General features: G+C 41.3%; 1 protein-coding gene across 1 annotated transcript; it reads left to right on the top strand.

Annotated features, from left to right (window-relative positions):
• The first annotated feature begins 1,450 nt into the window (after positions 1 to 1,450).
• Positions 1,451 to 27,177, top strand: LOC101842758 (cytochrome P450 4V2). The gene is made up of 11 exons (XM_005066654.4): positions 1,451 to 2,380; positions 6,958 to 7,070; positions 12,117 to 12,202; positions 12,882 to 13,072; positions 13,443 to 13,512; positions 15,246 to 15,372; positions 17,530 to 17,709; positions 22,117 to 22,219; positions 23,036 to 23,170; positions 23,447 to 23,626; positions 25,748 to 27,177. The coding sequence occupies exons 1-11, from the start codon at positions 2,167 to 2,169 to the stop codon at positions 25,915 to 25,917; spliced, it is 1,569 nt and encodes a 522-aa protein (XP_005066711.1). The 5' UTR covers positions 1,451 to 2,166; the 3' UTR covers positions 25,918 to 27,177.
• Positions 27,178 to 27,809: the final 632 nt, after the last annotated feature.

Below are 27,809 nucleotides of genomic sequence, written 5' to 3' on the forward strand. Positions count from 1 at the left end.
TCGTATAGCTGTAATTGAACTCACAGCTCAGCCTCAGTCCTTTGGAGAGGAGGAAACTAAAACCCATGAGACATACTTAACAAGACTGAGTAAACATATTATTTCTTAAGGAAGTGACTCAAGAATGCAGAAATAAAAAGAAGTCGTCTTCTAAGTTCCTCTCCTCCATACCATTCTCTTTCTATTGTAATTCCAAAGAAAAGTTTTTTTCCGTTGTATTTATATATTAATGATACGTTGATGTGTAAGGGCAGTACATATCATAAAATGTAATACATACAGTAAATTGGTACAGCTCTTGAAAACAGGCAATTAATATTAAGGCTGAATATATACATCATCTAGCGCTTCTAGTCCTAGGCATGTACACAAATGAAATACATACATAATTGAGTTAAAAGGTATCTAAGAGAAGGAACATTCATACTTATTTACAGCATAGGAGACTTTCAAACAACGGAAACACCTATATTTATATTATTATGTTTTATGAAATATATTAATGTTCTGCACTAATATATGAATGCAGATACTAATATACTACTTTAAATAATAATGTAATGATAATATAATAATGCATACTTTGCTTTGGCGTTTGTTTCCTTTTGCTCTCTCACTTAATAATTTATGAACTTCTCATGTCAGTGCATACTGATGGCTCTCTAAAAAAGCAACAGGAGGGGAGGGTCAGATGTCTCAACTGGTCAAAGAGCTTGCCACCAAGCTTGACCAGCTGAGTTTGATCCCCCAAGCCCCCATGGTGGAAAGAGAGAGCTGCTGTCCTTTGACCTCCATGCTCCCATACATGTATAAAATACAATATATAATACAAATAAATTTTAATTGAACTGAGAAAAGCCCTGGGTGTGTTTTCTCCACATCCCAGAGGCCACGCGGGCATCTGTGTGCAATCCATGAAATCTCTGTAAGAAAGTAACTGAGAAAAAAGCGGGAATCCAAGACATCCTTTGGATTTCAACTTTTCTTGGCACTCTACCTATTTAGTGTGCAGGGAGGGACCTTCTACTAGGAAAGAACATTACTAGTCCCGCCCTTTGGTGAGGAATATCCTGTGTAGGAAGAGGGGTGCTGTTAAGGCTGGACACCTCCATGGGTAGTCAGAAAACAGGCCGTTAAGTGGGTGGGGGGGGGCTCTTGCTGACCTGTTCCTTATGCATGCCTGGTGATTTTAGCTGCGTTTTGACTGTGCACCATAGCTGTTGCTTCCTTCCAAACCCTCTGTATTCCTTGACACCTTACCTTTCCATCCTTTATTCCCCACTCCCGTTCTCTCAAAGTTCTGACTTTCTTTGAGGATTTGTGAGGGGAGTGCCTAGATTGCAGTCTCCTTTAGTTCCAGTGTCTCAATCGGTCAGCTGACACTCACTGGACATGTGACTCCCCTAAAGGTCTAGGTCACAGCAAAGTGGTTGCTGTGCATGACCCGGAGCAGGAACCATCTCCCAGGGCAGCCAGCCCGACCCTAGGGCAGTAACTGATGTAGGCTGCTCAGGACGAGTGGATTTAGAATTCCAAAGACTGCCTTTCAACACCCACGACTCTCCATTTGAATTTTTGAAAACAGACTGCTCGTGAGATCCGTAACTCCACACCCAGCTGGGGGTGTTGCAAAATCCTAAACAGCAAACCTTAGCAGGCCTCAGGGCGTCCCAGAGCTGGTGGTGGGAATTTCTAATTTCTTCTCTATCCAGAAACTGTCCTAAATTCGACCATCGCTCCCCTCCCCCACCCCAGTCCGTCATCTTTCTCATCTTTCCATACCGAGAGTCTTCTAGTGCATTCGGAACTTCAGAGCTCAAAAGCTGTTCTTTCACTTTCGTCTAGCACCCCGGAGACCAGTGTGGATTACGTAGGCTCCAGCGGTGCATCATTAACAAGCCAGGGGCGTTTTCTCTTAGCCTCAGAAACTTTGTCCCCAGGGTCTGGTGGCGGCGGTGGCTGCAGAACTCCCGGGCTACAGAGCACGAAGACGGGAGCAAAGGGACTGACGTGCCCTGGGTCCTCTCGCTGAGCTCGGAGCTCCTGCAACCGGGAGTCTCTGAACTGGTCCGGTCCCTGTTGCTTGAACTTGAAGCAAGACTTCCCTCACTCTACCGCTGATTACCACCAGCCCCCTACCAGAAAGGAAAGGGCAGCATCAGAGAGATGATGTGGCTGTGGTTAGGACTCATCGGGCAGAAGCTGTTGCTGTGGGGCGCGGCGAGCGCAGTCTCGGTGGCCTGTGCCACTGTCCTGCTCAACATCCTGCAGATGTTGGCGAGCTACGCGCGGAAATGGCAGCAGATGCGGCCTATCCCATCGATAGTGCGCGCCTACCCCTTGGTGGGACATGCGCTGTTGATGAAACCCAACAGCAGAGGTAAGGGTTTGTACAAGGAGCATGAACTCCGACGCGAAGGCTCTAGGCTCCTTGTCAGTCTGGGAAGCCTATCTAAGGGACTCTTTCCCACCCTTACCATACTTGGGGTCCTCACATCGCTCAGACCCACTTTCTCATTAGCTGCTAGGAGAAAGAAGAAAATTTTACCCCTAAAGAATAGATTCCCAGCTCACCGGATTCCAGTTTCCCCTCTGGTACCTGCCAAAGAGCTTAGTACACAAACGTGTGTGTACATAACAGATTGCAATATTTCCAAGCACCTGTGGTTCCTTCTGACTTCCTCTTTTCCCCATGTCTCAAAAGTCTCTTTTCCTCTGCCTTGGTGAGCAAACAGTTAAGGAGGAAAACTCCCCCTGGAAAGCTGCAAATATCCTCAAATTTCATGACAGTCCACTTTGTCTCTTAGTTAAGAAAACAGGAGAGCAGATGTTGCTTTGAGGCTTGTCAACCATCTGGCTCAGACATCCTATGGCTTGACCAACATGCAGTTAAAATCTTCTTGGCCTTTGTATTTCCGTCCTGCTAAGGAAGTTTTGCAAGGCTACTGCAGCAGGCTTTATTGCCTGGGCCTTGAGTTAAATTATATGGCTAGTTCCAAACCCCTTATTTATCAGATAGTGGTTTTTTTAAACTTGAAATAATCCATTAAAAATGTCTTATGCAATTTTTTGTTTTATTGATGTAAAAATTACCTTAAATCAGAAAGTTCTTAAATGTAGTGGGATTTGTGGTTCCCCGTTGGGAGAGTGCATTTGATCGTTCCATGACTGTGTAAGTTGGGATGACCAGAGCTGCAGATACAACCAGAATGGCACACTTTCTTCAGATTAATTCTGATAGTTGCTTTCCAGGCTGACCATCAACTTTAAATCTTCTTAAGATCCTTTATTATCATTTCCATGACCCCAGACAAAAACCGCACCCTCACGACAACTTGTCATGAATAAACTGGGACACTGTAGGAAAGTACGTACAGTACGTACCAAAATATTGTCTAGCAGAAATCAAGTAAAGTTGTCAACTAACAATCGACATGACTTATACTAGAAGTTATCCACCAGCACATGTAGGTATGCTAAAATCACAGTGGTAACACTCACGCTGTCTAGTTGCCTATACTGGAAAGAAAGCTAACCTCCCCTTCCACTCTGAGAATAGAGAGTATATCCTGATAATTCCACTGTGAAAATCATGGCAGATGAAATCCAAAACCCTAAATGCCCATTGGAGAATAAAAGGGTTATTAGTGTAGAAAGCCAAGTTCTCAGGAAACCATTCAGTGTTTCTGGTTATAGACTGAGGCGTCCCATAGTGCTTTGTAAAATGAGACCTGGGCATGCATTATTTTGAGTGTGTCTGTAAAGGGTTTTTTCACACGAGGCCGATGTGTGAATCTGAGTGGCCCAGCTAAGAAAAACTCATCTTTAACATGGGCAGAATCGCAGCATCCAACCCAGCCTGAGCACAAACAATACAGAAAGGAAATTGGTGTCTCTCTGAGCTTTTCTCCACTTGTTGGACATCAGAAGGCCAGGCTTGCCAGTCTCCAGACTGGACTACCTAGGCAAGCCTCTGGCTTTCCCCACACCTCTTCCCGTATTCTATGCGTGCATTTCATGTGCATAGCTCACAGCTGCTGCTTCTGAAGGTATAAACCGCTCACACTCATCCTAGGCATTGTAACATGTTTGTCTCAACGCAAATGCATTCTGGCCAGGTTGACTTTCGAGGAAGCACAGTATATGCATCTGGGAAAATAAAAGCACACTCAAGGAAGGAAGGAAGAGATCTGCACTCATGGAAGAAGAATCTTGAGGCCTCAGCTCTTTGGGCATCTGCATTTCCCCATTGTGGGCTTTCATCCATGTCACCGTCACACTTCTGTTGTCTGCCATTACATACATGCCAGCAATTATGCACTGAGGTGCGAGCAATTACAATGATGGTGATGTGTGTTTATATATTTTAATTTTTGACCCATTTCTTTATGAACACAATTAATCTGCTTATGATTGTTATTAGTATGTCTGGAGGTCTTGACTATAAAAACATACATGTAATTACTTATTTTATTGCATAACGTGGCCTCTGAGACATCCTAGTGTTTTCAAATGGGTTTTCACATAAACCACTCTCTGAAATTTTAAGGAATTACATAGATTTGTTTTGTTTTATTTTTTTCAAGACATGATTTCTCTGTGTAGCTTTGTAGACCAAGTTGGTCTCGAACTCACAGAGATCTGCCTGTCTCTGCCTCCTCAATGCTGGGATTAAAAGTGTGTACCATTATGTAAGTTTTAAAAATTATTTTTCTGTAATTTTATTTTGAGGATGTTAGTTCTTCAGGGTTTTAGATTTTATACATTTTGATCTTTTCTGTTTTTTCTTTTTTCATTTATTTATTGTTTATTTTGTTTGGGATCAAATTCTACTTGGAGGATATAGCCTTAGAACCCTTCCCACTTAACCCTTGGTAAGTGTATATTCTGGGGAAATGCACTGAAATCTTTAGTGACTAAAACCAGATGAAAAAGAACTCAGAGCTGGTGGGATTCCTTACAGTCATTCTCATGACTCTGAGAGAGGAGAGTGGCCACTTATAAGGACGGCTTATTCAGTCAACAGTACAAGACTTGGGGATGAGAAAACCATTGCTCAATTTTCAGTTATGAAACTGACTTATCTGGGAAGTTGTTGAGAACACTCTGAGTTAAGGGTTTTGTTGCTGTTTCATTTATAGAGGTCACTATTGCAGTTAGTTTAGAATTAAAATGCAATTTGAGCTAAATTTGTAGGCCACTGTCTAAGATGCACTTGTCTACCGTAAGTCTTTTAAGTGTCAATCAAGCATTTATGGAGACCTTTTGTACTCAGCATTGAATTCAACAAAAGTGGACCTGTCAGAACACCCTCAGATTGGATCTCTGCTCTGAGCCACGTTGTCCCTTATGTAAGAGGCTGTGCCCTTTATTCTGTGGCTAAGTGATATTTATGATTTATTAAACCTTGCCTGAGGGTTCACAGTACAAAGCTAGCCACAAGCCATAGTGCCAGGTGGTGATTATACACACTTTTAATTCCAGAATGCATACTAACTAGCCATCGAAGCCAGGTGGTGGTGGTACAAACATTTAATCCCAGGACTCAGGAGGCAGAGGTAGATGGATCTCTATTAGTTCAAGGCCATACTGAACTATAGGAAATTGATCCAGTCTAAAAGAGAAACAGCTCACACAAAGGTGATCTCAGCACTTGGGATCACATGCCTTTGATCCCGGCACTTGGGGTGTATAAGATAGGAGCAGATATTTAGTCTGGGGCATGTTTGGTCTCCAGCCACGTTGAGGGCAGGGTTGCTTCAGTCTGGGTAGAGATAAGAGCTTGGCTGTTTTGCTTCTCTAATCTTCATCTTGAAGCTTGAAACCCAACATCAGTCTCTGGGTTTTTATTATTTGTATTCCATTTAAGGTCCACATTCAGGGCTTGGTGACTTCGCTCTGAGTATTGCATGTGGACTCCAGTTGGCATTTAAATTCTCACATTTGCCAGTCTTTCCTGTTAAAAAAACCAAAGAGCCCAATCTTTGGATCTGACTCCCTCCAGCCACGGATTCAAATGCCCTCATCTTCCCACCACACCAGAGCAAGGAAGGCAGGAGGGAATGTGGGACAGAGTGCTCTGAAACCAATGAGTTGATACAGCCAATGATTTTAAAGACATTTTAATACAGACATGCACATATGTGTGTCTGTGTGTGTACATATATGTATGTGTCTATGTGAATGTATGACACATATGTATGGGTGCCTGTGGAGGCCAGAAAAGGATGTTAGACACCCTGCAGTTGGGTTTAAGGTGGTCTGCTATGAGTGGTGGTAATTGAACTTGGGTCCTCAGGAAGAGCAGTAAGTGCTTTTACCCACTGAGCCATCTCTCTAGTTCCAATGTTTTAAATTTTAAAACAATTTCTTAATTGACATTGTGTGTGTGTGTGTGTGCATCACAGAGCATGTGTGGAGGTCATAGGTCATCTACCTGAGTCAGCTCTTTCCTTTCACCATGTGGGCCCCAGGGTTCAACTCAGGCTGGCATCAGATACCTTTACTGGCTGGACCATCTTTCCTGCTCGTTCCCTGCCATTCCGACAGTACTGACAGTATTTTTTTATCTAAGATATGTTTGGAGTTTCTTTTCCAAGTGTGATTCAAATGTCAAGTTCTGGGATCTTAGGACAAAGCCAGAGTCTACCATTTTCCAGTTCCATGGCATCGGGCACTGATTTATTAAGAATGTACATTTTGTCACATCAAATCCTAAAAAGTATCTTACAATAACTTACATCATTGTTACATTTATTTGAAGGACAGGTAATATTTTTTAAATGACCTTACAGTTGTAGGAATGTTGTAAACTCGTGGGAGCTGCCATCCGCTCCCCAGCTTCCTTTAATGTCACATACGTCGTGTATTTGTTGAAAGGAGATGATGGACCTTTGCACAACTCAATCAACAAATTCTTGTCTCCATGGAATTTAGCACAAAATATTTTTCTTCCAGACTTTTTTCAGCAGTTAATTCAGTACACAGAAGAATTCCGACACCTGCCACTCATTAAACTTTGGATTGGACCAGTGCCCCTCGTGGCCCTTTACAAGGCAGAGAACGTGGAGGTGGGTATATACTATTACAGTGTATAGTGTGCTCTGTAGGTTATGACGTAAGAAGTTGATCAGGACACAAGAAACAAATACAGCTTCAAGTTTCATTACACTCCATCCAAAGACCATTTCGCTCAGGAGGCTCTGTACAGGCCGCCCATTCAGTGATTTCTTGCTGCAGTTCAGTTGCAATCCTGGGAGAATAACTCCCCACAGCTGTATGTATTTCTCATTAGGTCTCAAGATACTTGTTCTCCTTTTGAAAGAAGTCTTCAAGAGAAATTTCTGTTGTTGTTTTGGGGTTTTAGTGTTCTGTTTTGTATTGGAAACTAAATCTAAGGCCACTGCATGTCATACAAATACTCTTCCATTAAGGTCGATGCCTTTTTCTTTTTTCCAATTTTGAGACCATGAGTTGCTCAAATTGGCTTTGAACTCATCCTGTAGTTCCAAGCTACCCTTGAAAATGTCTGTAATTCTCCAGCCTCAGCCTCCTGAACAGCTAATGCAGTGACCCTGCACCAAACCTGCTATACCACACAATTTTAAGAATTCAAAATTCATGACTAATAAAATAGGGGGTGTTTTCATCATGGTTTTCAGAGTCTCCTATCATATCAGTGATAAGTTTATTATGGTGTCGAGGAAGCAGAGCACAAAGAAAAGAAACTAAGCCTTGGAGTTGTTTGCCCAGTAGCAAGGCCAGAATGTTCTCAAGTGTTCTGACTTGATGTTTGGAACAGAAGCTGTCTTAGTTATTTAGTTCTATGGCTTATAATGAAACACCATTAGAAACACCATTAGCAAGTTTAATTTGTAGCTTATGGTTTCAGAGGGTTAGAGTCTATGACGATCATGTCAGGGAAGCAGCAGGCAGGCAGGCATGGTGCCAGAGCAGTAGCTGAGAGCTCAAATCTGACTCCACAAAAATTAGGCAGAGAACTAACTGGAAATGGTATGGGCTTTTGAACTTCAGTGACACACCTCATTCAACAAGACCACACCTCCTAATCCTTCTCAAACAGTTCCACCACCAGGAGACCAATTATTCAAATATATGAACACACACACACACACACACACACACACACACACACACACACACACACACACACATATATATATATATATATATATATATATATATATATATATCTGGGCCATTCTCATTAAACCACCATAGAATTTATTCTCTCCATTTATTAAACAGTATAGTGAATATGGTATTGAGAAGGAATGAGGAACTTTTGTCTTAATCATCATTTATAGGATTATCATAAAGTTAAAAAAAATGGTTTTCTAACCCTTTTGACCCAGAGTAGTACATAAAGTCACAACCAGATATTATGAATGTCTGCCCACACATGCTTCTTTCAATATTGTGTGTGTGTATTTGTGTGTGTTTGTGTGTGTGTGTGAAGGCGTGTATGTATTTGTGTGTGTGTTTGTGTGTGTGTGTATGAGGCTGTATGGTGTGTTTGTATGTGTGAGGGTTGTGTGTGAGGTGTGTGTGTGTAGGTGTGTGGTGGGTATCTGTGTATGTGTGTTGCTTTCAATGCCTTGTTGCTAGCAAGGGATGGCTTTAGGTCTAGTTACTATATCTTAGGCACACATAAATTGTTCTGAGTAAGAGGCATGAGTGGGCTACAAAGAAAAAACAGGATCAATGGTACCTTCAAGCAATGCATTCAGTGAGCTTATAGGAACTAATTACATTGGGAATCCAAAGTAGAGTAAGATTGATTCCATTGTTTTTTTCTTAAAGGTCCAGTCATTCTAAACAGGCTGAATATACAGCAAATAAGCAGAATGAAAACATAGTCATAAATTATCTCCGGTCACATTATTAACTTGTTACAGATGGGGTAAAAGTTTGATTTGTAATGGTAAGCTACAGGCAGCATTCTCAGAAAAATGATTCCTACTCCCTTAGTTGTATCAATTAAGGGTCACATCAACCAAAGTGGATATTGATGTAGTGGTTGGAAATAGAGGAGTATGTTGGAGGAGTGGAATGAATTAGCATTACTATGGCTTTAGCGATTCTTGAAAAAGGTAGAATGCCTTTTAAACTCAGGAGAGGGGCCCTCTTCTACAGTCATGTGCCAGACCATGGCTTTTCCCAGTCATACTGAGGATCAGAGATGGTTGAATAGGAAAAAGCAAAGACATAGAGCCATATCCTCCACTAATGGATGGAATAGGGTATAGCTAATTGATGAGCTCTTGAGGAAGTTTATATAAAACCATGTGGGTTTTGTTGTTTCTTTTTCCTTTTTGATTTTTGTTTGTTTGAGACAGGGTTTCCATGTGTAATAATCCTGGCTGTCCTGGAGGTAGACCAGGAAGGCCCCAAACTCACAGAAATATTTCTGCCTCTGTCTCCAAAGTATTGGTATTAAAGGCATGTGCCACCACTCCCTGGTTTGTTTTGTTTTTTAATTAAACTTCTTGCTTCTTAATGATATTTTCCCACAGATGTTAGGGAAGGAAACTGAGAAATAAAGAAATCCTTTAGTCTCATGCTTTCATTTTTGTATTTGAGTTTTTAATAATAAATGGGTTTCTTTAATTATGGCTTGTCCTGGACAGCTATATGGAAATTTCCAAAGTTGGATAAATGAGAGACAAGTTTTAGGACCACCAGTAGGGTGTTAACTGTTTTAATTTGTCTAGGGACCCCATTGCAGAGAAAGCAAGTAATAAGTATCTAGAAATAGTTTCAACAGATTTGTGGATTTGTGTACCAGCAAAGATAAAGCCTGAAGAAGTATCAATGAAAACATGAACAAATTTAAAAGAACCATAGAAATGTATGTGAGTTGTATTTATTTGCCAAAGACCAATAGGATGAAAACCATGGGAGTTAACTCCTCTTGGGGCAGGGGTGCCCAATAACTGGCAGTTGGTACATGACTGGATGATTCGCTGAACCTGTGTTTGTGATAAGTAAATCATTTTTGTAAAGCTTTAGCTTCTTGGCAAAAGAAGGAACAGAAAACAGGGAGCTTGTTGAAGAAAAGGTACAAATAGATGTCAACAAGATGGTTTCTTTCTGTGTGGGGCTGGCACTCCTGTATGGATTGAGTAAGAACATGTTGAGTTTGTCTAGAGGTGGGCTTCAGATAGTGATGACAAGAAGGAGTCTAAGGTATGAACCAAGGTGGCTTAAAATAAGAGTGGAATGACTTGAGTCACACAGTGAGAATGTAATAGTAGACTGACAGGTGACTTAGGAAGTTGTTAGGAAGCAGAAAAGGCAACCCACAGTTTTGCCCATTGGGTGGCAGTTCCTATAGGGTTTACAAGAAAGTGACATATTCCAGCATCATAGTGTTAGGCAATGGCCCCTTTTGTCTGATAAAATGGTCAGTGCATGAGAAATAGGCTCAGGATAGTAGCTGTTGTCATCCAAGGTGATGTTGTCATCCAAGGTTAATTTAAGTCATTGTCCTGTTTCTGAGACATAAAAGGGTATGGCAGAGCTGCATTGGGAGTTTCCAAGGAAGGTCGAAACCAATGACATTGCCTAAGAGATGGTAAAGAAAATTTAGTTAAAGACACTTCTAATAGATGAGGTATAATAAAAAATTAATGACAATATATCCAAGATAGCTGTATGGAACAGATAGCTGAATTTTATCTGGGGCAAGCAGTAAATGAAAGTTCTATCATGAAACTTACAAATTGTTTAAAACAGCTAGGTTTGTGTCTTTAGTAGAGGAATCTAATAAGACATCCTCCATATAATTAAGTATATATAAGCCTTAGGACATTTGCATCAAATAGGGTACACCGCTTTATTTGCACACCTTTGGCAGATGTAGGGGTATTGATGTTATTGAAGGAGAAACTGAGACAGATGGTAAATAGCTGAGGCAAATTTTTCTATATCATCGATGTGTAAAGGAATAGTAAAACAAACAAGCCTTAAATAACATAACATGGTTGTTTTGAGGGACCATGGCAGGAGAGGGAGTTTGGGAGAGTAGGAGACCACAAGCCTACTACCAGAATTTGATTAATAATGGGGACATTATTTTAAACCCTTGTGTGGTTTGGGTGGTTTATTTATTATTTAGGGTGCTGGCAAATTGTTGAGCCACAGTTTCCAAGTGTCCTTTTTAAGTTACCTCTTTTTAGAAGGCCATTAAACAGACTTTAAAAAGCTTTTAAATTTACATCCATGGAGGAATATCATGCTCACCCTTTACATCCAAGGTTGTGGCAAAGCCACTGTTCCCAGGAAGACAAGTCTTTAGCTGTGGATGAACTAGCATGGCAAGGTAGGGTCTAAAAGGATGGAGGATTGGACCAGGAAGTGTATGTTGTTGAGTAGGAGGTGGGGCTTTGTCATTGGTTTTTCATAAATTCCCTATTTTCTCTTTATAAGACTCTGTACCTAGTCTAATTGGTTTCAAAGAGTGAAATTTTTTTTTCAAGTTTCTGCAGAGTCCCATAGTCAGGATACCAGGGACAATATTTCTGACTTATGTTTAAAAGCCGTAAGGCCTTAGCCCCAGTTCCTTTAAGTAAAGTGATTAAGAACTCCCCATAATGCTTTCTCAATTTGGACACTTTGGGGAGGGCCTGGGCTCTCCCTGGAATGAAATGACAGACTCTAGAGATCCCCCATGGAAGGCCTTACCCTCCTGGGGAATAGAGTAGGGATTGAGTGGGGGACTGGGGGATGGGGGAGGGAGTGGGCATGGAGGGGAGGGAGAGGGAGCTGGGACTGACATGGGAAGTAATCTTGTTTCTAATTTAAATATATAATAAAACGTGTAAAAAAAAAAAGAACTCCCCATAGTGAAACCAAAAGCCAAAGACAATCAAGGGATTCACCCATTCATTTTCCTCAGCTCCATTTAGTCCCCAAGCTTGGATGACAGTTTACTTGTATATTTGAAACTCTGAGCAGATTTCTTTTAGGCATGAGAATTAAATGAACCACAAAGAATAATAAATGTTGATAAAATGTTAATCTGAACAACATGCCTAGTCCAAAGTTCTTATAGTGGTGATGTCTAAATCCGATATTTTTTATCTCTTCTTAAGGTAATTTTGACCAGTTCAAAGCAAATTAATAAATCATTTATGTACAAGTTCCTACAGCCATGGCTGGGACTAGGACTTCTCACAAGGTAAGGCACTGTCTGATACTTTTTTGATAGGCAATTATTCAGATGTTCAGTAGCCTCCAGCTATGGTAACAGACAGTTCCTAGCCAGGCATGCCTATAACCAGAATTTATGAGTTCATAAGTGGAGAAAGCACTCTAAGAATTAGGAGGTCTGCAGAAGAGTGAAAATGGGTGGTGGAGGGAATCCTTGAAATGCCAGTGGGGCAGCCAGGCAGCCGCAGATAAGTACATAAATCAGCCTTGGTCTGGCATCTGGAAATATGTCTCTTCCCCAAGCTAGGGCTCAGCCAGTAACAAGCACTTGGTAAACTGTTTTTCAGGATTCAAACAATAGATATTAGGGTCGAGTAACAGAGCGTATGGGTGGGTGTCTGAAGACTGAGGCTTAGGGGACAGGCTAATTTCAGAAATTCATCTTAGAAATGGACAAAATATTCTCAACATTACCTCATGAAAGTAATTTTAACTATTAATGTCATAGAATGAGGTCCAGATATCGACACCGTGGGAATAAGTAAAACTGTCATACATAGGTGGCTGCCTTTCTCGTTCGAAGGAGATCACTGCGGTGCTGTGGATGAGGCTGTTTTAGAATTGTGTGGACTGGGCGGGGCTCATGGCTGCTGCACTGTGGCTTTCCTCCTCTGCAGTTTATGAGGATGTGTTTGTTGTGCTTGCAGTACGGGGACCAAATGGCGCTCCAGGAGGAAATTGCTAACGCCCACATTCCATTTTACAATTCTGGAGGATTTCTTAGATGTCATGAACGAGCAAGCAAACATATTGGTTGAGAAGCTTGAAAACCATGTCAACCAGGGAGCATTTAACTGCTTTGTTCACATCACCCTTTGTGCTTTGGATATAATCTGTGGTAAGTCTGATGGGCTTAAGCCGTGAGAAGGAAATGGCCTGAATAGAAAATAAGATTCTGTGGGAGGGAAAAATGAGGGGATTGGATGGGAAGGACCCAGGATCCTTCAGGGTAATGCTATTGTAAGACTCTCCCCCAAGAAGCAGCAGCCATTCCTGGGAGCAGGGGTGACCAAAGCAGACCTTGTGTCGCCTTGCCTGGAAGGCCAAAGGGAAGGGGTGACAGGAACTGTAAATGGGAGGGACATCAGGGAAAAGAAGAGGACACAGAAGAGAACAGAACAGGATCTACCTGTCTCCTGGTGTCCCCTGCCACACGGCAAGCACAGCTGGCCGTGGAATAAACTGTTGCTTCTACCCGTGTGTTGCAGAAACAGCTATGGGGAAGAACATTGGAGCTCAAAGTAATGATGATTCCGAGTATGTCCGTACAGTATATCGGTAAGTACGTGCGTGCGTGCATGCGTGCGTGCGTGCGTGCGTGCGTGCGTGCGTGTGTGTGTGTGTGTGTGTGTGTGTGTGTGTGTGGTGGGTCTTTTAATTTGCTTTAAAATTGCTACTGATTTGGACTTTGAAACCATTACTAATCACTAATTACACCTATTTGTGTGGTATTTTGATTGTGTTTGAAGTGACATTTTAATCTAAAGATTCACTTCATAATATAGGCATCAACTTTAGAAACAGGGAATTGTAAATTTAAATTGTGGTATATCCGAATGCTACAGAAATTTGAAATCTCTAATTGTACCATGCTACCACATGACAAAAGAAAGTTATAAACAATGCTAATAGCATGTCAACTATTAGTATATATTAGATATTTGTATGAACACTCTATAACAGTTCTCAACTTGTGGGTTGTGCCCCCTTTAGGGGGTCAAACAGCCCTTTCACAAGAGTCACATATCAGATAACTTACATATCAGATATTTATGATTAATTACAGTAGCAAAGTTACAGTTATAAGGTAGCAATGACAATAATTTTGTGGTTGGGGGTCAGCACAACATGAAGAATTGTATTAAAGGGTCACATTATTCGGAAGGTTGAGAAACACTGTTCTAGATCTATACCCCAGCGGTTACCACTGTTCTGTGTATGCTTTTCTTTTTTAATAGGAATTTTTCAAGACCATTTATTTTATTCCATGTCTTCTGCATTGAGTAGGTGATGATTTTGCAATTGAGGCAATCTTTTTTTTAACTTTAAAAGTACTTGGAGTTATTCACTTATTAAGAGAATGGGGCTAGGATTTGATTTTTACTATCTTAATTTATTACTCAATTATTTATCCTAACAAATATTTACTGGACATCGATGATCAGTTAGTCATCTTATAGTTACCAGTTGGCTTTAAATCAACACAGACAACAGAATAGTATGGGAGATGGCCATTGAAGCAGGAAATATGTTTAGGAATTTTAACAGCTATTGAAGAAAAGATCAAGTTGTTATCAGTTTGCAAAACATGGATATGTTCCAGGAAAGGCCCCATAAAAGAGTTGCCACTTAGACTGTCCTGAAGGAGACTGAGCACAGCTCTGTCTGCCCTGTCACTTGAAATGACAATCAGGTGCTGGAAACAGTTCTGTGACAGATTGCTGCTTAATGTGCAATTTCTTGTAAAGACTGCTTATTTTTCTAAATCATATTTATGGTGTGTGTGTGTGAGCACGCGTGCGCGCTACGGCTCACATGTGGAAGATGAGAACAATTTGTAGAAGCTGTTTCTGCCATGTATGTCTTAAGGTTGGAACTCAGGTGGCCAGGCCTAGTAGCAGGTTCATTTACTTACTTGCTGAGCCATCTCCCTGGCCCCAGAGATTTTAATATCCTCAGAAGAGTGACTGAGTAAGTACATGAAGCTTAGAGTCAGATTTTATGGAAACCTTTGCTACAAGTGCCCTGACATTCCTGGGAAGTTGTGAGCTTGCACTGTAGAAATAGAAGCACTGGACAGAGGCCATCTGAGGTTTTCATCGTGGAAATATTTGCTTAAGACCCATGATGTGTGTAGTAATCTATTATTTCCCCATTTAGCATTAAACATGGATCTCTATTAGCCTTGAGCACTAATCAGTATCATTTCATTTATTACCGTTATCAAGGTCAAGTTCCAAAGGTCAAGGAATAACATTTATGACATGAGGATTCTGTTATCCTTTTTATAGGATGAGCGATATGATACATCGTAGAATGAAGATGCCCTGGTTTTGGCCTGACCTTTGGTACCTTATGTTTAAGGAAGGACGGGAACACAGAAGGGGACTCAAAAGACTACATACCTTCACCAACAATGTAAGTTGTGTATGTTTGTGTGTATGTCACTGTGTGCATGTGTTAAAATATGCAAAGCATAGAATCAAGTGTAATTAAATGACTTCACAATGTTGTGCAGTTATTACCAAATATGAGAATATTCTTTTTTGTTGTTGTTGTTCTTTTTGGTTTTTCAAGACAGGGTTTCTCTGTATTGGAGGCTGTCCTGGAACTAGCCCTGTAGACCAGGCTGGCCTGGAACTCACAGAGATTGCCTGCCTCTGCCTCCTGAGTGCTGGGATTAAAGGTGTGAGCCACCGACGCCTGACTACAAGAATATTCTTAAGTCTAGGATTTTTATGTTTTTTTTAATATACCCAACTGTAGGACCACGAAGTAGAATATGTGTTCCAGTAAAGTTAAACAAAATAGTAATGCCAAAATGGTCAATTACATTTAAATTACATATTCAGCAGGCATTAATGAAATAATTGCTGGGTGTCATGCACTGTGCCCAGTGCTGGAAATAGAGAAATTAATTAGGTAAGCATGTTCCCCATCATATTGGAGAACAGTCTAGGATAAGAAGTTATCCATAATCAAAATTACAGAATTCTCCATGATTTAGAACACTTATTAACAAACAGGGTTCTGGATAGAGGAGGAAGGGGACAAAGATCTGTGCACGTGTCTCTTGGGAAATGTTTCAGGAAGGCAGTAGTTCTCACATGAAAGGACATCTAATGCAGTGCATAGCATAATTCAGTGAAAATTAATTGGATAGTGATATTTTCTTACAAAATGAAAAATAAACAGGTGGTATGGGTTTTGTTGTAAACATAGAATATTCACCTTTGGGTTGAAGACTTGTTTATCAAAAAGCAAGGTTTAATTGAAAATACAGGACAAGTTGCAATGTGGTGAAATTTTCTGCTTGAAAAACTCTTTCTTTGCTGTAATTTTTGCTTAAAATATATTGGGATTGCTTCTTTGTGATAAGCACAAGCCACCAAGGGGTAATGTGATTAAGTCAGTGGATGTTAAGTGAATGAGATGCTGCCTTCAGTTGCCCACAGAATAATCACCAGGTAGCAGGAGGAGGAGAAACGGCCACATTGTATAATTACCTTTTCCCTCTGAAGGTAACAACGTCAACATCAGTGAAAATAATGGATTCCAGACTGCATTGACAGTACTGTTCATTTTGCAAATATTGAATAATATATATTGTGACACAAACACTTATTGATTCTATAAGAATAAAAGAACACATAGCATATTGCTACCACATTTCTGAGGATACTCATTTAAGCCTCTTCATAGGAGGGTGACCTATGAAGTCAATTACACAACAGGAAAAGAAAATATTCATGAGCACAGCGGGTGTATGGACCCCTTTTGTTGTCATTATTAAGATCTAATGAAACGCTGCTTCCCAGTGTTCTTAATCAGGGTGGGGGAATCAGTACACAAAGGCAGACTCTGCTAAGTGGATGGTGGTACTTGAGATTATGGGGGAACATTCTAAAATGCAAATATGAAGCAAGTCAGGTGATAAATGAAATGGAGACCAATGAAGAAAAGGCAGGTACACAGAGAGTGTTCAGGACCAGAATAGGCATGTGCAGAGAAAACCTCTTGTGTGGCTATCACCTGAGACCTGAAAATAGCATGGGATCCAGTTGCATGATCACTCAAGCGCAGGACATCCAGGGCTCACTGAAAAGCATGTAGGGTGAACTGGCTCATTAGCTATTGGTTCATTAATTTGCTATTTCCTTTCTCCACAGCTAGATGCAATCACCAAGAGGGATCTAGAGTTAGTGTATTCTGTAACTGTGTCCCCTCTACCCGTTACACTTGCCCTCATTAGTTCCCTCACGTCTCTAGGGGACTGTTTAGTAGACAGCGACTTTATTCCCATGTTAGAAAGATTGCAAAAATAGGACTTGAAAATTACAGGTTTGTCCTAACATTAAATTTGTATTTGATAATTTCACCACATGACATAGTGTTAACTAGAGGCTTTGTTGCTTTTTCACGAGAACCCAAGGTGTCACTGAAACAGGAAGAATAGAAAAAGTTTGGGAGGGGACAACAAGTTAAAGTAGCCAGCATATTTTCATAGAAAAAAATGTGCCAGTAAGCCTTACCAAAAGTGCAAATTTTGTATTTGACGTTATTTAAATCCTCCAGGTCATTGCTGAACGGGTCAATGACATGAAGGCAGAGGAAGACTGTGCAAGTGCAGGCACGGGTTACTCCAAAAGTAGACGCAAGGCCTTTCTTGACTTGCTTTTGAGCGTGACTGATGAGGACGGAAACAGGTTAAGCCATAAGGACATCCGAGAGGAAGTTGACACCTTCATGTTTGAGGTAATTTTTGTTGCTAGAGAATTTTCATTATTGAATCATTTCACAGCCCAGGTTTTACTGTGGTGGTGACACCTGCTTAGCACACTCAAGAGCTAGGTTCCATCCCCAGCATGACAGCAACAAGCAAGAAAAAAAAATGGCGAGGGCTAGAGAGATGACTCAGGAGTTAAGAGCACTGGCTGCTCTTCCAGAGGACCCTGGTTCAAGACCCAGCACTCACATGGCAATTCACCACTGTCTGCGACTCCAGTTTCACAGGATATGGTATCCTCACACAGATATTCATGCAGGCAAAACACCAATACACATAGCAATAAAAATTTAAAGGCAAAACCAAAACAACACCCCAAAAAAGCAATTCTGCAGAAAGGGGCCATCAGGATGGCTTGGCTAGCAAAAGGGTTTGCTATGGAGCTTGGACCACCTGAGTTGAATCCCTGAAAGCAACAGGGCAGAAGGAGAACTCTAACTCCTCCAAGTTTTTCTTTGATTTACACACATGTGCCCTGCCATAACCCCCACTCACACAAACATAAATAAATAAATGTGATTTAAAACAGCCCCAGTTTCAATGATCACTAGAATCACAAGCATGGATTTCAAAAATCAAATAGTAAAGCAACTTAGTATCACTGGAAAAACTTAATGCCATCTGAAATTATAAAATTTAAGAATGGCATGATGATGGAAACTTTTTTTTGTTAAGAAAACTTAAGATCTTGCAGACTTTTCCCAAAAAGACACGAAAGCTCACGTTGTCCTCCGTTCCCTATGTTGCTTCATGCTTCTCTTAAAGTCCCCAAGCAGGTCCGTTTTGCTCCTTTTAAAGTCTGGCACTTACCTACTGCTGTGGGTTGCTTTAGACAAAGAGAATCTAACCAGTTTGGAATTCTAACGGGATTTCTGGCATTTTAGCATTTCCTAAAAACACTTCTTGCAAATATTCTTTAAATTTCATATGAATATTACAAAGAGTGGAGCTTTCTACACGTATGTTGCAAAAATTAAGGTTTCTGAAAGTCCTAAGTTGTAGCAACAGCCTCTGAGTGGAGGGAAGGGAAACTTGCATGGACTTTCAGAGGGTCCTAGAGCGCTGAGCACTTGAATTGCATTGGCTGTTCTGCCTCCAGCCCTCTGGATGTACTGCCCATACTACTGATTTTGCTTAAATGTTTATTTCATTTCTAACTGATAAATAACCATTGTTTATGGTTCTAGAGTCCAATGTGAAGCTTTGATACAGGTATGTATTAGGCAATGTGTACATCATTAATTAATGAAGCCATCACCTGATTCTGGAGCGAGAACATGCAAAATTCACAAAATTCAATGCTAAACAGCATTGTAACTCATTATAGCCCACCAAGCTGTGCAACAGATCATGACAATTACTGCTTACACATGAAATTCTGTGCCTTTTGAGGATCTCTCCTTCCTTCCTCCCCAGCCACCAGCCACAGGCTCTGGTAACTGTCATTCCACTCTGAATGCCTATGAGTTAAACTATTTTTAGTTCCTACGTGTTGGTGAGATCATGTGTTATTTTTCTTTCTGTCCCGGCTTATTTTACTTTCCATAATGCCCCTAGATTCATCCATGTTGTCACTGATAACAGGATTTCCTAATGTTTAAAAAGAGAATGTGTACTATTTTATTATGGATGCCCTACAGTCTTAAAATTCAATCACCTGTTCATGAGCATCCCTGCTGTGCAATCTATCTATTCAGTGCAGTTCTTATCAAGATCCCAATGATGTTTCTCAGAACATAGGCAAACCGATCCTAAAATTTATATGAAACCACAAAAGATACCAAAAAGCCAAAACAATCTTGAGCAAAAAGGAATAAAAGAGACATATTGGTTACTTTTATTAAAAATACACTACAAAGCTATAGTAATCAAAACAGTATGGTTAAGGCATAAAAACACACATATAGGCCAGTGGGGTAGATGATTCAAGAAATAATTATGCGCCGGGCGGTGGTGGCTCACGCCTTTAATCCCAGCACTCGGGAGGCAGAGGCAGGCGGATCTTTGTGAGTTTGAGGCCAGCCTGGTCTACAGAGCGAGTTCCAGGACAGCCTCCAAAACCACAGAGAAACCCTGTCTCGAAAAACCAAAAAAAAAAAAAAGAAATAATTATGCATTTATAATCATCTGATATTTGACAGGGGTGCTGAGAATACACAGTGGGAAGAATCTACATGGGATAGAGTCTGGAAAAGTAGATAGTCACATGCAGGAGTATAAAAGGTAACCCTTATCCTACCCTTTAAACAAGAATTAACTCAAAATGAACTAAAAAGGTAACTATAAAACAGGAAATTATAAAACTAATAAGGAAAAATATGGGGAAAGCTCCCTAAAGCCTGGTATAGGAACCCATTTCTTGAAGATGACTTCTAAAAAATGTAGGCAACAAAAGAAAAAAAATATGCAGACATAATTGTCTCACTTCATCTCTAGAGAAGGCTCTACCATGTAAGAGAGTACAGATGTACTAAGGGTCTGAAGATCTGGGCTCTCATTCTGTGCCAATGAACTAAATAAAATGGCTTCAGCCAGTCCAGCTCTAACTGGTTTCCCTGTGTTGTAAATAGAGACCTAGACTGAATGAGTGTTTTTACATTCCCCCACCCTTTTTTTTTTTGACCAGGGACAGGGAAGGTCAGTGGTAGATTACTTTCCTAGTATGTGTGAGGCTATGGTTCAATCCCCAATAAAACAGCTATCTTAACTACCTTGCCTGAGTTACTTTTTGTTGCTGTGATAAAAAATACCATGATCAAGAGCAATGTATAGAAGAGTTTATTTTGTGATATGATTCCAGGGTTAGAGTCCATTATGGTGAGGAAGTCATGGCTAGCCTGGTCTACAGAGTGAGTTCCAGGACAGCCAAGGCTTCACAGAGAAACCCTGTTTCAAAACCAAACAAACAAAAAACTAGTAACACAACCCCAAAAGTACACCGAGAATCATAGAAGTCATATGTGAGCAATGCAGCAAATATAGATTATCATCATTTCACATTAAGCACTGAGGTCTTACATCTCTATTTTTCCCATTTTCTTACACAGCAATATATATGCACATAATGTCTCCATATACACAATATGTGTGTGTGTGTTTGTGCAAACAATATATCCAATTCCCACCTATAACCATCCTTTCCCTCTTGTAACACAGCCAGGCTAATCTTGTTCCTGTAGCTCGAACATGTTCTGAAGTCTTGATGTTTTTTTGTTTCATTCAGTAGGAAACCTACCATGTTCAGCTACTATACTGAGGCTTCCTCTATGCACTGGATGTAGGCTGTAGGCTGTTTTCTCAAGGCTCCCATGCCCCCAGGTTTCAGCTATTAAACTATTGCATTGAGATCCGGACCCCCTCCTCTTCCCATAGATAGGCTTCTGTAAAGTCTGCTGTATGATTTGCTCTGTCCAGAGGAACCTCAGGCTACATCTCCCACGTACTTGACTCGGGCTCATAACCATATGTTCAAGAGACGCCACTGAGTGTTAGCAGTGCTTCCTTACCTCACACAGCAGCCAGCTGAGCCACAGCACCCAGGTCTGGTCTGCAACCCAGAGTCACTTTGTAAAGGAATTGCAGGTGTATGGAAATGCCCCAGGGAGATGGAATGAGGAAAGAGGAGAATGCTGAAATACGGAGAGGAAGAAAGGACCACAAGGATGTCTTGATGGGGATTTGACCACAAGCTATGCTGAGTCTCACAGCAGGATGGATGGTGCAGGATCTGTTTTGTCATCAGATTTCATGCCCAATTCCTACTTTCACTTCCTTGGGGGAAGTTATTTTTTTAAATCTCTAAAACATAATAGTAGGAATGAACATTTCCTGGAGTTACGAAGATTAATTTCTACAAAATGCTTGGCATCTTCCCTGAGACTTGTCAAGTACCAAATTGACTATTAGCCAACTCCTTCGGGAGAGACCATACCCAGAACCCCACAAACACTTCTTAGTGTCCAGCACCAGCAGAGGAAGCCAGTCAAGGCAAAAGTTCTAGGCAGGACCCTGGAGCAGAAAACAGGAATGCTGTTCAGCAGCTTGCTTCTTCTGATGTTCAGCTGCCTTCCTTGTATGTAGCCCAGGTCCACTTGCCTAAGTATGTACAATACACAAAGGGCTGGGGCCTCCCACATCAATCGTCAATCAACAAAAATGACCCACAGACATGCTGTAAGGCCAGGCTGGTGGAGACTCAATTGAATCTCTTTCTTCCCAGGTGTGTCAAGTTGACAATAAAACCAAGCAGTACAGTAATGCTCCAGCTGAATGATTGAGGTGCTGCAGTCATTGCGCAGCTGTGAGATACAGGAGAGTATCCTCATGCACACCTCAACAGAACTGTGCCTTTACAAGTCTTCCCCTTGTATTTACAGGGTCATGATACAACTGCAGCTGCAATAAACTGGTCCTTATACCTATTGGGTTCTTATCCAGAAGTCCAGAGAAAAGTGGACAAGGAACTGGATGACATGTTTGGTACGTTGGGCCCCTTTGTTAGCTCTGTCGGAAGCCCTAAGGCCACAGAAGCAGTGGTCATTCTTGACCCATAAAGATGCCATTGTCATCAACAAAAGGCCATGGTATAGGACTCCTGCCTGCCGCTGCCTCCCTGACAAGGTCTAGTGAATTTCCCAGCAGGCATTTGACAAGTATAGAAGTTAAGGATGCACAGATCAATGACACTGTTCACAATGGTCCTACTGCTTAATAGGTGACAAAAACAAATATGCCTACAGCTTAGAGTCATAGGCTGTGCCCTTGAGCAGCACCAAGAAGATTCTGTGTGGGAGCACAGGGCTCGGGTGCAGTTAGTTATGAGGGTGATAAAGGGAGAGTCCTTTCATGGCCTGCGTCTGACATAATGAGAGCGGCGACGCAGGATGCAGTAGGAGGATTTGTGTCTACTACACAGCAAGCCCTGTCATCTCTAGAATATCTTCCCACCCCACAGGAAACTTGTCCTGCTGAACAGCCACTCATCTTTCTTCTCCTAACCCTGCCACCAGAACTCACTCTTTTACTTCCCATTTCTAGAAACAGAACCATGCATGACCATTGTCTTTGTGATGTGGCCATATTGATATATTGAAATGGGAGATGGTCTTGTCTTATCTGGTTTCTGTTATTTAGCCGAATGCTTCATCTTAATTTATTCTTCATGATATCAGAAGGATATGCTCTGTCTGTGGACACTGGACTTTCTGGGTAGTGGCTCTGTGTTGCTCTTTAATGTCTCACCTCCCTAAGCCTAATTCCGGCTTTGTTTACATTTTGTACGTTTATTTTAACCAGGACAGTCCCTTCGCCCTGTCACCTTGGAAGACCTGAAGAAGCTTAAATATCTGGATTGTGTCATTAAGGAGACTCTAAGAATTTTCCCCTCGGTCCCTTTATTTGCCCGGAATCTCAGTGAAGACTGTGAAGTCGGTGGGTATTACATGAATCTCAGTGAAGACTGTGAAGTCGGTGGGTATTACATGAATCTCAGTGAAGACTGTGAAGTCGGTGGGTATTACATGAATCTCAGTGAAGACTGTGAAGTCGGTGGGTATTACATGAATCTCAGTGAAGACTGTGAAGTCGGTGGGTATTACATGAATCTCAGTGAAGACTGTGAAGTCGGTGGGTATTACATGAGGGAGCAGGGCTGTATCCCTCCCGTCTATCTGCAGAGTGCCCTGATATATCACCCTCTCTTAACAGCTGGTTACAAAATTTCAAAAGGCACACAAGCAGTCATCATTCCGTACGCATTACACCGAGACCCCAAATACTTCCCAGATCCTGAGGAATTCCGGCCAGAGCGGTTCTTTCCCGAGAACTCCCAAGGACGCCATCCCTATGCCTACGTGCCCTTTTCTGCTGGACCTCGAAACTGTATTGGTTTGTATCCACGAGAGTGGGTTTGGCCTTTCAGGCCCATGCGGTACATTCACACAGGAGCCTCTGAAACACAAGGGACATTACTCATGGGCAGTAGACTAACAGAGGTTCTGTTTTCTTCCACTTTATACTGTAGTTTTAAAATGCTATTGTTAGGGGCTGGGCAGGCAGCTCAGTTGGTTGTGTGCAAGCGTGAGAACCAAAGCCTGTCTGTAAATGAATGTAAAGTCAGGGGCTGTGTGCACCAGTGATCCCAGTGGTGGGAAGGCAGAAAGGGAGATGGTTTGAAATAACGGAAACTAAGCCTTTCACCAACAGCAGAGTAAGGTGTCAGTGAGTCTTCCAAACTTTCTCTCTTTTGGTTTATGTGTGCCAGCCCTCTCTTTGTGTCTTCACTTGTTTTTTTGTTTTTTGTTTGTTTGTTTTTCCCTCTGTGCATGCTTGTGTGTTAAATATCATTGTCTCAGGGTGTTCTGAGACCCACCTTAATGACCTCATTTAACTCATTCAAGTGTAACCACACAACGTTATTTTTTTATTTAAAGACCCACTCTAAGGACATTCGTAGTATAGAATGTTGGGAGTTGCCTGATGTGGTGACTTAGACTCAGGAGGCAGAGGCAGGCGAGAATCTCTGTGAGTTCAAGGCCAGCCAGGGCTACATGGTGACACCCTGTCTCAAATAAACAAATGAGGGGGGAGGAAAGGAAAAGGTGAGAGAGAAAGGGAATGAGGTAGAGTGGGAGAGGATTTCCACTTACGTAAATTTGAATTTAGACACAATTCTGTCTATAACATAAAGCATAATCAATTTCCTGGCAGATATGTAATTATTCAGTGTGTGTGTGTGTGTGTGTGTGTGTGTGTGTGTGTGTGTGTGTGTGTGTGTGTGTGTGTGTGTTGTGTGAGGGCATGCCACTGCAGGAGTGTGGACGTCAGAGGATGACTTTAGGAAGTTGGTTTCACCTTCCACAGCGTGGGACTAAGGGATCGAACTCAAGTCACCAGGCTTGATGGCAAGCACCTTCACCTTACCCGATGAGCTGTCTTGCCTCCTCCAGGGATCTAAAATGCTGGAGATTAGCTTTGGTACTGTGGTAGAAAAAAGTGTTTATGATAAGATTTATTTTATTTGAAAGAATCCCAGACCCACACAAATGTATTGCCTGACTGCCAGTCAAGTACTTGCAAATGCACATCACATGCATTATAAACAACTTAGCTTTAGCATTTGTAGCTCTTTATTACTTATATGAATGCAAACACTCATGAACTGAAACTAGATATAAATATTTGGATCTGAGCCATATCTGATTAGAGTGAATAAATGAAAGAGATGATAGAAAAACAATCTAGGAAGGTTGCCAGTCATTAGGAGCCCATGTTGCTGTTGATGGGGATTTGAGTTCAGTTCCCAGCACCACCCACCCATCTAGGAAATCCAGATCCAGGGGACCAGGGCCTTGCATTTACATGCACACCCCTCTTTCCCACCACACATATACATCATACAGACTTTAAATTGTTTTTAAAAATATCCAGTCTAGAATTTCACAATTTAAATGAGCCTGAATTAATCTGGCTGTCAGCCATCACTAGGTATCCTCTGACATTCATTTTAATCCTGGAGTTGGTCCAGGACTGTGCAGAGATTCCCATCTGCAGATGTGCAATTCTGTTTATAAACTGGCATGGATTTGCATTTGAATACATATTTATATCCTCCAGTATATTTAAATCACCTCCAGATTCCTGTACTACTAGTAACAATATATATGCTAAAATAATTCCTATTGCTTAGAGGGTGAATGTTGAGGCAACAATCTATACATGTTCAGTAAAGATGCAACTTAAAGAAATATTTTAACCCATGGTCAGTTGAATCCATAGATATAGAATCTATAGATCAGAGAGTTTATGGTACTGCTAAAGCAGAGATTACCTGGTTGTCACAGCTAACTGTACTCATGTGGGAGAAAAAAGGACACTTGAAACCCTACAGTTTTAGCAGTAATTCCAGAGAGCTTATTCTCTGGCCTTCATGAATGTCACACAGCTTCCTGTGTCTCACGTTTGTGCTGTGTCCATGATCCAAGCAATGGTATTTACATTTACTTAAAGGTCAAAAGTTTGCTGTGATGGAGGAGAAGACGATCCTTGCCTGTATCCTGAGGCGGTTTTGGGTAGAATGCAACCAGAAGAGAGAAGAACTGGGTCTGTCTGGAGATTTGATTCTTAGGCCAAATAATGGCATCTGGATCAAGCTGAAGAGGAGACGTGAGGAGCCCTAACTTTGTCCTTGAGACTTTATCATGATGAAGATTGCTCTGTAAAACGTGGTATTTGAAATTTTTAGATTGTGAGCCGAAAACTCCGAATCCTCAGACATAATGATTTTCTTGTTCCCACTGATCTTGGGATCCAGTCCATCACAGAGAGTTTTTGTATGTTTTATGACCAACATAGATGCCGTATCACACCTGCTGTTAGTCTCAAAGGTACTGCTAGCTGAGTTAGCACCGAAATAAACATACAATAAAATTATAGCAGAAGGAACCATTAACCTATTCAATTTTATTTGTTTCATCCAAAAGATGTCATTTAAATGAAACTTTAGAATTAAGAAAATGATCTTGTTGACTCTGAAATTCATATGATATCCTTTGAAAATGGTGGGTAGTTAAACTCTTCGGCAAAGTGGCCTTAGGTTTTTATCTCATTAGTTATGAGATAAGTACTTGTCACATCTCTTTCAGATTTTTATCATGGAAAATAGGTCCCCTGCATGCCCGACTCAAGTGACTGTCATCTTGTTGACTGTGAGAAAGGATCTCCTGTTCTTGTTGGAGTTCCAATCACCTTTTATATTATGTTATTGGAAAAGATTCCTCTCTACAACTTTCAACCTCTCACAGTACCTCAGAAGCTCCATTAGTGGCCTTTGAAGTTCAAGTAGCCACAGAAACTCTCTGCTGATGCACCATTCTATTAAGATTGGGGCAGCCAGGCATTGGTGGCACACACCTTTAACCCCAGCACTCAGGAGGCAGAGGCAGGTGGATCTCTGTGAGTTTGAAGCTACTCTGGTCTACAGAGAGAGTTCAAAAAAGAGTAGGGGCAAAGGATAAAGGAGACAGTAAATTTCTGTTCAAGTTCTGCAACTAGTGCTATGACTATCCATGAATAAAATGTCTACACTAGAGCTCTCCACTCCCTGATATACTTTCTCCAACAATATACTTTGGTTTTATGGAACTCAGGACTGTAACTGGGTGGATTAGAACTCGGGATGCCGGCCTTTGTTGTGGGCATGTCTTTTTTGTAATTCCTCTACTTTTAGAGGAATAAAGAATCTATCCTTTCATATTTGATTACACTGTAATAACACTTGCTTCAGGACTAGACATCTAATTAACTCAGCAGGGCTGAACATCCCTGCCAAGCTGATAACTGAATTACATTCCTTGGACTTTAATTTGGTATATAATAGTACTACTTCTCATGCAATGACTTTTAAGAATTTCTTCTTAATAAATAAATTTTTAACAGGATCAGTTGTGTGGCTTGTTTTGTTTTCAGTTCTCCATGGTCTCACAAATAGAAGCAAGAAGCGAAAGGGATAAAATATGTACCCATGAATCAGAATCAAAGGGGACCAGGGTTATAAACAGTGTTTTGTAAGCACCACAGCATGGGTCACTCCAGGAAATAGGGAAATATTACCAAATAGGTCTGTTAGACTCTCCAGAGAGTGCACAGGACTCAAGCTGTAAGCTGATGAGAGAGAGAGACACACACACAGAGACAGAGACAGAGAGAGAGAGAGAGAGAGAGAGAGAGAGAGAGAGAGAGAGAGAGAGAGAGAGAGAGAACAGAACACTTGTAGTGAAGCCAGTTTTATGTCTGGCTTTAAGCGACATGCATAGTAAAGCCTTGGTGTCTGACTTTGAGAGAAATGTTTCATCAAAGCCTTTGCTATATTTGGATTAATCAGTAGAGGCTGAGAAACTGTTTAAGCCTTGAAGAATTGTTTCTCTGGAGAGTTGGCACTTGGTGCTACTCGTGAGCTTGCAGCTGCACCAACCTTGATCCCAAGAGAACTCCTGGCAGACCTGGAATTCTTATCAAAAGAGACCGAGATTTGTGTGGGCTGCCTGTTCTTGTGGGCAGCAAGAGCAAGGTG

This window comes from Mesocricetus auratus, unplaced genomic scaffold (genome assembly GCF_017639785.1).
Source record: "Mesocricetus auratus isolate SY011 unplaced genomic scaffold, BCM_Maur_2.0 Super-Scaffold_100026, whole genome shotgun sequence".
In the NCBI taxonomy this organism is placed as follows: domain Eukaryota; kingdom Metazoa; phylum Chordata; class Mammalia; order Rodentia; family Cricetidae; genus Mesocricetus; species Mesocricetus auratus.